General features: G+C 35.3%; 1 protein-coding gene across 1 annotated transcript in view; it reads right to left on the reverse strand.

Moving 5' to 3' along the window:
• LOC111049569 (nucleolar and coiled-body phosphoprotein 1) overlaps positions 1–12,113 on the reverse strand; it is a 64,951-nt gene that overhangs the window by 30,290 nt on the left and 22,548 nt on the right. Inside the window, exons 4-6 of the mRNA XM_039442176.1 lie at positions 2,937–3,177; positions 1,416–1,438; positions 917–1,157 (exon numbers count right to left, since the gene is read on the reverse strand). Coding sequence (XP_039298110.1) covers positions 917–1,157; positions 1,416–1,438; positions 2,937–3,177 — 505 coding nt within the window. The remainder of the gene's footprint in view (positions 1–916; positions 1,158–1,415; positions 1,439–2,936; positions 3,178–12,113) is intronic.

The following is a 12,113-nucleotide window of genomic DNA, read 5'->3' on the forward strand; positions in this document are numbered from 1 at the left end:
TATCCTCTAAATCTCATGACTTTATCTCTTACCAAACTTTAAATGTTCTGTCCCAAAAATTTAAAATTTAGGTGCTCATATCTCAAAAAGCAATGAGCGGGAAAAAAATGTTTTTCTAAGAAAACTTTTTCATTTCGATAGCTTGATAATATACAAATCGAAAAACTTTGAAAAATATCACCAGTAGAAAGCTTATTTTTAGCCTTTGCAAAGCCTTAAAGCATAGAGAAACAATAGCATATAAGTAGATATCCCATGGTCTAGGGCGTAAAACAACCATACATATAAATACATATTTTTACTTTGAAAATTTTTGAAAATGAAATGGAAATTGAACTAGAATTAGAATATCAGATAATAATGAATTAGAAAAAGAAAAATCAGAGAATAATAAATAAATAAATAATAAATAAATAAATAAATAAATAAATAAATAAATAAATAAATAAATAAATAAAGATAAAATTGCCAAGCTCTACTGAAGGTCTTATATATCAGGAACCCCCAACTTCAGCACTGTTATTACTTTGAGCAGTCATAGAGCTCCATAGCTCAAGACACTGCCGAATTAGGGTGCAATGACTCACTCTCACATGTTCCACCAGTAGCGTAGCGTAGCTTAGCGTAGCGTAGCGTAGCGTAGCGTATAGGGCGTTTATGTCGCAACTTTTACTGTTATCTTAAGCCTACAGTCCACGTAGTTCTTTCCCGTGAAGCTTTATGACGCTGATAGTCTCTCATATTGTTCATACACTCTTACCCGGTCAAAACAGTAAAAATCGACAGTAATCGGCTTGAGATAACAGTAAAAGTTGCGACAAAAACGCCCTATACCATGGGATATCTACTTATGCTATTGTTTCTCTATGCTTAAAGTATCCAACTAGTGTGAACTATAAAGAAATGTTTTATTTACCTGCTGGAGGTTTCCTATTGGCTGAGGGTGGCATGGGAGGAGGTGGAGGAGGTGGAGGTGGAAGAGGGGGAGAATTATTCTCCATTGTAGACTCCTTTCTTATGACAGATGGGGCAACTGTTGCTTCAGGCTCTTTCTTCACAGATTTCGTCTCTATGGTGATTGGAACAACCTTTTCAGGTACGCTTTTTCTTGGGACCCTTACTTCTTTACTCTGCTGGCCTATTGGTGCAGCTTGGGTCTGCAAATCAAATAATATTCATTATTTATAAAAATAGAACCCTTTAAAATTAATAAAACAAGAATACAAATTGTAGCTACTAGTTTCGGTGATCACACCATCGTCAGGTTCAAAAATAAATTTCCAATAAATTTATTAATCCAGGCAATGAATGTTCAAATAAATTTGTAACACAATTTTTCACCCCGCAGTTCTGTTTATTATTTATTTAGTCGTGTGAGTTTTAGGGCGTGTGCAATTAGATTCTTCACCAATTACCATTAAACATTTTAGAGACTTGGCTGTGAAAGGTTTTAAATTAAGAATTGAAGATTTTTTAATTAGAAACTGCTTTTACAATCTGAATGAATATTTTAGCTTTAATATCAATAATTTATAAATTGTGATGATATTTGAGATATTATAAATTAATAAATACTTGTAGTACCCTTTATTATTAAATACTTTAGAATATTTCAACGAGTAGTTTCGACCATAACTTTCAAGTCGAAAATTATAAATATTTCATATTTTTTGAAATATTTTGAAGTTTTTAATTATAAGGGTACTACAAGTTTTTATATTGTTTTTATTAATTTATAATATCACAATTTAAAAATTATTCATTTTAAAGCTAAAATATTCATGATTGTAAACACAGTTTCTAATTAGAAAAAAGTGTTTTTTTTTGTGATAAAAATGTATAACAATGATTGTGGTTTTATGACGTGGCCTATACTTGTTTTATAGGTACTTGTCGTTGGCAATAAATGGATTTGATTTGATTTATTTATTTGGAAATATACATATTTGAGGGCACCAGGAACTAAATCCCATTATTGTCCTCATAACGCACATCGAGCATATAATTTGAAAAGCAATACATGGAGTGAGGGAAGTAAGGAATCTCCCACCGCTACCACCTGTGCTAAGGGGTTGGAGGTAGTTCGAAGGTACCATTTTTTTATTTATTGCATATAACTCGAAAACTGATCAGCATGATCGTCTAATAGTCGGCAACGTGGCGTTTCGATGGGATGAGAACGGACTGAAATGCGGCACCCACAGTGGCGAGGATAAACTACAACAAGTGCTGGGATGTGATGGAGTGACTGTCAATAGTATACTACGCAGATCGGCGAATAATGTGATGGTGTCGGCAGAAAGGAATGAGGAGGCCTGAGGTGATGCCGTCGGCCAGCTTGTAGGCTCACAATATACAAAAGACTTGAACATTTTAGTTTATAATATAGCAGGATTAAAGAGTAAGTGTCACTTTGAACTATTCAATTTCTTGAGGGAATATGAATGCTTTGTGTTGTTAGAAACTTTCATAGAGGAAGGAGAACAAATTATTTATGAACATTTTTTGAAAGGATATATTTTCTCATGGGAGTTTGCTACAAGGGATAGTAGATTTGGTAGAGCTCCATAGCTCAAGACACTGCCGAATTAGGGTGCAATGACTCACTCTCACATGTTCCACCAGTAGCGTAGCGTAGCTTAGCGTAGCGTAGCGTAGCGTAGCGTATAGGGCGTTTATGTCGCAACTTTTACTGTTATCTTAAGCCTACAGTCCACGTAGTTCTTTCCCGTGAAGCTTTATGACGCTGATAGTCTCTCATATTGTTCATACACTCTTACCCGGTCAAAACAGTAAAAATCGACAGTAATCGGCTTGAGATAACAGTAAAAGTTGCGACAAAAACGCCCTATACCATGGGATATCTACTTATGCTATTGTTTCTCTATGCTTAAAGTATCCAACTAGTGTGAACTATAAAGAAATGTTTTATTTACCTGCTGGAGGTTTCCTATTGGCTGAGGGTGGCATGGGAGGAGGTGGAGGAGGTGGAGGTGGAAGAGGGGGAGAATTATTCTCCATTGTAGACTCCTTTCTTATGACAGATGGGGCAACTGTTGCTTCAGGCTCTTTCTTCACAGATTTCGTCTCTATGGTGATTGGAACAACCTTTTCAGGTACGCTTTTTCTTGGGACCCTTACTTCTTTACTCTGCTGGCCTATTGGTGCAGCTTGGGTCTGCAAATCAAATAAATATTCATTATTTATAAAAATAGAACCCTTTAAAATTAATAAAACAAGAATACAAATTGTAGCTACTAGTTTCGGTGATCACACCATCGTCAGGTTCAAAAATAAATTTCCAATAAATTTATTAATCCAGGCAATGAATGTTCAAATAAATTTGTAACACAATTTTTCACCCCGCAGTTCTGTTTATTATTTATTTAGTCGTGTGAGTTTTAGGGCGTGTGCAATTAGATTCTTCAACCAATTACCATTAAACATTTTAGAGACTTGGCTGTGAAAGGTTTTAAATTAAGAATTGAAGATTTTTTAATTAGAAACTGCTTTTACAATCTGAATGAATATTTTAGCTTTAATATCAATAATTTATAAATTGTGATGATATTTGAGATATTATAAATTAATAAATACTTGTAGTACCCTTTATTATTAAATACTTTAGAATATTTCAACGAGTAGTTTCGACCATAACTTTCAAGTCGAAAATTATAAATATTTCATATTTTTTGAAATATTTTGAAGTTTTTAATTATAAAGGGTACTACAAGTTTTTATATTGTTTTTATTAATTTATAATATCACAATTTAAAAATTATTCATTTTAAAGCTAAAATATTCATGATTGTAAACACAGTTTCTAATTAGAAAAAAGTGTTTTTTTTTGTGATAAAAATGTATAACAATGATTGTGGTTTTATGACGTGGCCTATACTTGTTTTATAGGTACTTGTCGTTGGCAATAAATGGATTTGATTTGATTTATTTATTTGGAAATATACATATTTGAGGGCACCAGGAACTAAATCCCATTATTGTCCTCATAACGCACATCGAGCATATAATTTGAAAAGCAATACATGGAGTGAGGGAAGTAAGGAATCTCCCACCGCTACCACCTGTGCTAAGGGGTTGGAGGTAGTTCGAAGGTACCATTTTTTTATTTATTGCATATAACTCGAAAACTGATCAGCATGATCGTCTAATAGTCGGCAACGTGGCGTTTCGATGGGATGAGAACGGACTGAAATGCGGCACCCACAGTGGCGAGGATAAACTACAACAAGTGCTGGGATGTGATGGAGTGACTGTCAATAGTATACTACGCAGATCGGCGAATAATGTGATGGTGTCGGCAGAAAGGAATGAGGAGGCCTGAGGTGATGCCGTCGGCCAGCTTGTAGGCTCACAATATACAAAAGACTTGAACATTTTAGTTTATAATATAGCAGGATTAAAGAGTAAGTGTCACTTTGAACTATTCAATTTCTTGAGGGAATATGAATGCTTTGTGTTGTTAGAAACTTTCATAGAGGAAGGAGAACAAATTATTTATGAACATTTTTTGAAAGGATATATTTTCTCATGGGAGTTTGCTACAAGGGATAGTAGATTTGGTAGAGCTAAGAAGGGACAACTAATAGCCTTTAGGGACAGGTGGAAAAACTCTATAAGGATAGAAAAATCAAATGGAAGAGAAGTTTTATTTATGTTGGAAAATAATTTGTGCATAGTTCCAGTTTATTTGAGTGGAGGTCTAGAGAGTGAATGGGAATTTGATTACTGTGCTCTGTATGATTTCTTGGTCTCCTGTGATGAGACTAGTAGTATGATTATTGTAGGTGATATGAATGGCCGGGTGGGAGAGGCGCAGTGCTTGCCAACTCAAATCTCAATTGATAGCACAGATATAGAGTATGAGCGCACATCTAAAGATAAAGTGTTTAATAGAAAAGGGAGAAAAATTATAAACCTTTGTGAGGAGTTAAATTTTGTTATATTAAATGGTAGAGTGATGGGAGATGCTTTGGGAGAATTCACATTTATTAATAATAGAGGAGCGTCAGTAATCGACCTATGTTGTGTTGGTTTAGATAGTTTAAGTTTAGCAAAATATTTTAGTGTCATACCAGCGAGCTTCTCGGATCATTTACCCTTATGTTTGACCGTTAACTGTGAATGTAGTGAACCTCTAGAGAATAATTGTTGTTTGCCAATAGCACCAAAATTATTTTGGAGTAGAAAAAACGGAAATAGTTTATTTATAGAAAAGTTAGATCTCAGATGTAGAAATGTATTATTGCCAGAGAATATAAATGAAGCTAGTATTAAGTTGAGGGAGCTTATATATGACGCCACTAACTTCAAAAATGAGTCCAATCAAACAAATAATAAATTCAAGAAAAACGCCTGGTATGACAGACAGTGCGAAAAAATAAGAAATAGGATGTTTTCCTTTCTGAAAATATTTAGGAGAACCAACTCCACGCAAGTTAAAAAAGACTATTTGGCGGTGGTTAAGGAGTACAAGGAAACTTGTAATATTAAGAAAAATGCTTACTGGGAGCAGGTGAAAACAAAACTGAAATCAATACGGGACTCAAAACATTTCTGGGAATTAGTACGTGAATTTAAAGGATCAAACACAGTCAAAAATGTAAATATAAAGCCAGAGAAATGGGTATGTCATTATAAAGTGTTTTATAATCCCTCACGGTCGAGTGGCCCAACGTTGTACGCGGAGCCCTTCAGCAAAAATGAGTTACTGGACAGGGCTATTGATATAAATGAAGTCAACTTATCATTGAAAAAATTGAGAAATGGAAAGGCTCCAGGTGAAGATCGAATTTCTGGCGAGTTTTATAAAATAGCACCTGCAGCATATAAACAGTTAATGTGTAATTTTTTTAATAAAGTTTACAAAGCAGGTATTGCCCCAGATGCCTTCAAAAAGTCAATGATTTTCCCACTGCATAAGAAAGGGGACTCGAGAGATCCCAAGAATTATAGAGCCATATCATTCACAAACTCAATTTATAAAATTTTTGTGGGATGTTTATTGAATAGGCTGGAAAAATATGTGAAGCATACAAACACCATTAGGGAGAATCAAGCCGGCTTCAGAAAAGGATACTCATCTGTGGATAACATTAATGTTCTGTATAATTCGATTAAATATTCTGTGTCAGAAAAGAATAGAAGAGTATACTGTTTCTACGTCGATTTCAAATCTGCCTTCGACTCGATTGATCGAGAAGCATTATTTTATAGATTATTAGAGATAGGTGTATCGAATAAGTTTGTCCAAATGATGAGAGGCTTGTATGATAATGTATCATCTGCTGTGTGGTGCGAGAAAGGGCTGACAGAAGATATTCAGTTTGAAAGCGGCTTAAAACAGGGCTGTTTGTTGTCCCCGATTTTATTCTCCATATTTACATATGATATCTGTGAATGTATCGGTGGAGGCCTAAGGATTGGAGGTCACGATATGAACGCACTTCTTTATGCGGATGACTTAGTAATATTCACCGACAGTATTCATAAAATGCAAAGTATGATTGACAGACTGAAGGATTATTGTAGCCGCTGGAACTTGACAGTGAATGGAGATAAGTCAAAAATGATGGTGTTCAGGAAGGGGGGTAGATTGCGCAGGAATGAGAAGTGGAGGTTTGGAGAGGAGAAGTAGTCAAATAATACAAGTACTTAGGTGTTACATTCACATCCGCACTATCATTGACTAGTCACTTTAAAGCTAAAGTGTCAGCAGCAAAATATGGTGTGAATAGTTTGTGGGGGAAGTTAATTACAAACAATGATGTCCCAGTATCAACGAAACGGCAAGTTTTTAATGCGGTGAGCAAGGCCACGGTTACATATGCCGCAGAGGTATGGGGGTACCAACAGAGAGAGCAACTAGAATGCTTTCATAGATTCTTTCTTAAAAGACTGTTTTGCTTACCAATGAACACACCTAATTATATATTGTATCTGGAGAGTGGGGAGGGCGTTTTATGGCTAGATACTTTGAGAATGAATGTGAAGTATATAGTAAAGACTATAAACCTACCTGAGTTCAGATTCACAGGAAGAATAACAAGATTGATGGCGCAAAGCAAATGTGGATGGTACAAGGATTGGAAACATTTGTATGTGCAATACAATATGGACTGGATTGATCCAGTGACCCAGCCTAGTTTATGGAGAAATGGATGTGAAATTATCATTGAACGGATACGTGACAGATTGATAGAAACTTGGTGGAATAGGGCCGCAACTTCGCAGTTCCACTCAATGTATCAGAGACTAAGAACGTCGCATACAATTGGAAGAGATTATATTAATGACGAAAACAAGAGACGTTTTATCAGTATGATATTCAGAGTGAGAGGGTCCCTGTTACCTCTGAATTTCAGGGTAGATAGGAATGATAACAGCTATATATGTTCACTTTGCAATAACAGGGAGATAGAAGACACATGCCACTTCTTGGGTCGATGCACAGTACTGGGAGAGTTTCGGATGAAATGGTTCGGTCGCTGGATTATAGAAGAGGAAACTATACTTAGATACCTGAATGGTGAAAACTGGAGAAGATTGGTGGGCTATATTGACGAGGCTTTGAAGTATCGGGAGCAATTGGTTTCAGAGTTCAATTACTGAGAACAACATGAGGGTTATATATCCCATGACATTTATAGTACCGTAGAATTATTGTAATTTATGTAATTAGAGATACAGTTGTATACATTTATTTATTTTGTTGTGTCTTTCTTTCTCATTTTTATACATGCAAATCAAACTAAATGTATTTATTGGGTGAATGATTTGAGAAGTCTTGCTGCCATTTAGAATAATTATATGATGCGCTAAGGTCTGATGATGAATTTTTCTTTTCTAAAATTGATAGCTTTCATTCGGAGCGATTGAATGCATAGAGTATCGATAAGATGTTGTCCGAAATAATTTAGAATTTCGAGAAATCAGCTTATCGAAAAATTGATATGATATGATACAGATAAACTACCAACTCTGGCTGACGGCATGTGCCATGCCAATTGAATTTTTGTTATTGCTTTGGAATTGTAATTGTGCTTTTTGTTATGAGTATCAATAAATTCTTTACCTATCTATCTATCTATCTATCTATCTATCTATCTATCTATAACTCGAAAACTATGCATCTTACGGACATAACTATCCTATACAAAATTGAAGCTCACATAATTTCCTACAAAATTGAACAAGCAATGTTTTCTATATCCGCTATAGTTTTTGAGATATCCGCTCTTGAAGGTGTGACATTTTTTGAGAAACATGTTTTCCCCCACATTGAAGCTGCTACAAAAATGATTAGAAAACATGAAATAGTGAAATAATACATCAAATTGAAGACAATGTAATTCTCTACAAACCAACAATAATCATTGATTTCTACGATTCATTGTTAAGAGAGTTATAAGCTCTGAAAGAGGAAAACATTGGATAAAAATCTGTTATTTCAACAAGTTCACACTTTCAAGAGCGAATATCTCGAAAATTGTTGGAAATATCACAAAAATTGTAGAGAATTTATCAAGCTCCATTTTCGAATAGCTAGTCATGTCGGTTGAACGCATCGTCATCAGGATATAAACCTGGAAGCAAAAAGCTGAAAATGCAACTTTCAAACCACCCTCATCCCATAGCACAAGGGGTAGGGAATGGGGACATCTGATATGTTCACCCCCTGACTGATCTAAACAAAGCAACAGAGTTAGAAATTGTGTTCAAAACATTCCTTTGTCAATAATTAACAATTATTGTTGAACAAGAGTTAGTTGTAACTGTAGATATCACATACAACACTAAAACTGCTAAAATAATCGTAGGGAAATGCGTAAACTTGTAAAATTATACATTAGACTAGCCGTCAGGCTCGCTTCGCTCGCCATATCCGTCTAGCCAGGGGGCTCCGCCCCCTGGATCCCCGACTGGATCGTCCGGAAATGAGATCAGCGGGCTCGCCTGCATTTTTCATTTGAGCATGCTTCATTCCATCAGAAAGTCAAAGTACTGAGAAAACGCAGAAAAGCTGAGAAAAACGTTGTAAAAACGCTGATTTTGGGCGTATCTTCGATAAAATATTAAAGTCACCTCATGACAAAATTTTTAGACCATAGCTAAACCTCTGTACCAAATTTGAACATTTTCTGTCTATTACTTGATGAAAGAACTGAGAAAACGCAAAAAACCGCTAATTTTGGGCGTATCTTTTGCGTTATTTCAAATTCCTTCTAACACAACATTATTACACCCCAGCTGAGCTTCTGTAGTAAATTTGAACATTTTCTGTTCATTTGTACTCGATAAATCTAAAAAAAACGCTAATTTTGGGCGTGTCTTAGACATTATTGCAAATTCCTTCTAACACAACATTATTACACCCTAGCTGAGCTTATGTACTGAATTTGAACATTTTCTGTTCGTTTGTTGTCGATAAAGCTGAGAAAACGCTAAAAAACGCTGGAAAAACGCAGATTTTGGGCGTATCTTTGGAATTTTTTTCAAATCCGTTCTTAGTGCGCCTCCAAAGGGCCAACTGAACATACCTACCAAATTTGAACGTTTTTGGTCTGGTAGATTTTTAGTTCTGCGAGTGAGTGTGTGAGTGAGTGAGTGAGTGAGTCAGTCAGTCAGTCAGTGAGTGCCATTTCGCTTTTATATAATTATATAAATTTAAGAGAATTCATAAGTTATGATATGTACCGCCTTGACGAGCCGAGAAGAATGAAAGAAAGATTATTTTTTAGTATGATGAGATCCGAGCATTGTGTCAAAAGTTATAAGTGTTTGAAATTTTGATACTTGAGTGTCCTTATGCGCGCCTCTCCACTAGGGAATACTAAAATGGGTGATTCTCATATAACATAATCTCATGAACTTATATCATTGTGCGAAATATAAATGTGAGGACATTGCAGTTGGTGATGACTGTTGAAGCTTAAAGTTAGATATTTTTCACAATAAAAGAAGCATTGTTCTCAGATGTACCTTGAGATCTATATAGGATAGAGCGCTCTACCTGGTCTCAGTTTGTAGAGCACAAAAATACGCTCAGACAAATTTTTACACACTACCACACTGCCACTTCAAATCAGGGTTCTCTATTACCTTTATGGTAGGCCTACCAATCGGAAGATATTGATTTTCTTGAAATTTTACTCATTTTTGAAAAATAATAATTCAGTACTCATTGGAGATAGAAGGTTCCGAATGATCTCATTTTATTCAGAATTTTATAATCTAAAAATCTGATGTGGTACACTCACACAAATTTCCTTGCTCATTGATCTATAAGCCACATTCTTAAACGAGTAGGCCTATAATTTCGGAGAATAACATTATGCCGATTGGCGGCTAAATAATTAAAACTATGATAATACTATTGTTATTATTTTCAGAGTACATTTTCCTTTGTTTGAATTATGAAATTTGAGGATTTTTTAAAAGTTGTCAAAACAGCTGTTCTACAAATAAAAAATATCGACATGTGTTCTTTTGAATAAACTGCTCTACCTACCTACCTCACCCACGAGAAGGAGGTTACAAAGTAAATTTCTCAGGGATGGGATGGAACCCCTGTTGGTTTCCCAGGAAGGAGACTCATGCCAGTTAATAGAGCTGATAAATAATTATACAGGGTATGAATTTGAAAAAAATCGGTCAAGTCATTTTTGAGAAAATCGTGATAGAAATTTAACAAAATTCATTCTTCTCAGGAATATTACGGAGCTCCTGCAATTTTCCCAGAAATGAGACTCATGTCAGTTGATGAGGCTTATAAATAGCTATCTAGGGTATTAATTTGAAGAAAATCGTTTGAGCCGTTTTCGAGAAAACCGTGAAAAATATGGTTTTTTAGCCATTATCCGCCATTTTTTCCACCATTTTGAATTGAATTTCATTGAATTTCTTATTGTCGGATCCTCATAGTATAAGGACCTTAAGTTTGAAATTTCAAGTCAATCGGTTAATTAGGAATGGAGTTATCGTGTTCACAGACACACACAGACCAACACCCAAAAATCATGTTTTTGGACTCAGATGACCTTGAAACGTATAGAAAACATGAAATTAGGGTACCTTAATTTTTTTTGGAAAGCAATACTTTCCTTACCTATGGTAATAGGGCAAGGAAAGTAATGAAACGTATAGGAAACATGAAATTAGGGTACGTTAAATTTTTTTGGAAAGCAATACTTTCCTTACCTATGGTAATAGAGCAAGGAAAGTAAAAAAAGCGCGAGAAAATTTATCTGTCCGATTACTGGATTTGGCGGAAATAGCTGAAAACTGAAAAATTTACCGAGAATACGAGTTTCTTGGGCCACTCTGTATCTAGCACAAGGAAATATTGAATGAAAAAATTGGTTCTGGACTTCTCTCATGTATTCAAATAATACATTAGAAAATCAGAGCTACAATATAAATTGCAAGCATCAATGTCTATAGTGACTGGACTGATATGTCACTTGAAGATGGGATGAGCTTCTTATGCCAACTCACATCAGATCTGTTTCCATGATGTAAATCTACTCCTTCTTCTTCTAATCTAATTCTTCTTCTTCTTCTTCTCCACACCATCATCCTCCACTTCGTCCTCCTCATCCTCCTCACCCCACCACCTCATCATCAAACTCTAATAATGATTATCATGTAGTTGATTATGATTATCATGTTTATCATTGGAGGGAGAGGAAGAGAAACATGAGAGAAACGGCTCCATGTTTTCTCTCTTCTCCTTCCTTTCCCTCTCCTTCTTTTTCTTCTTCCACTTCTTCTTCTTCTCCTTATTCTTCATCTTCTTCTTTTTTCTTCTTCTTCTTCTTCTTCTTCTTTTTTTTCTTCTTCTTCATTTTCTCCTTCTTATTCTTCTTCTTGTATATAATCTTCACTCATAATTATATCCCCTTTCTTCTTCTCGTCTTCTACTAGTTCATCATCTTCTTCATCACCAATGATTCAAATGCGGCGCGAATATCTATTGATTTTGGAACGGGAAAGTAGCGAAACCCCCCGGGAAAATCTGGAAACTCTGGGAAAACTAACTCATAAAGCAGCCGATAGACATCATCACTTGACTCAATTTCCAAATTTTTTCACAT

This window comes from Nilaparvata lugens, chromosome X (genome assembly GCF_014356525.2).
Source record: "Nilaparvata lugens isolate BPH chromosome X, ASM1435652v1, whole genome shotgun sequence".
In the NCBI taxonomy this organism is placed as follows: Eukaryota; Metazoa; Arthropoda; class Insecta; order Hemiptera; family Delphacidae; genus Nilaparvata; species Nilaparvata lugens.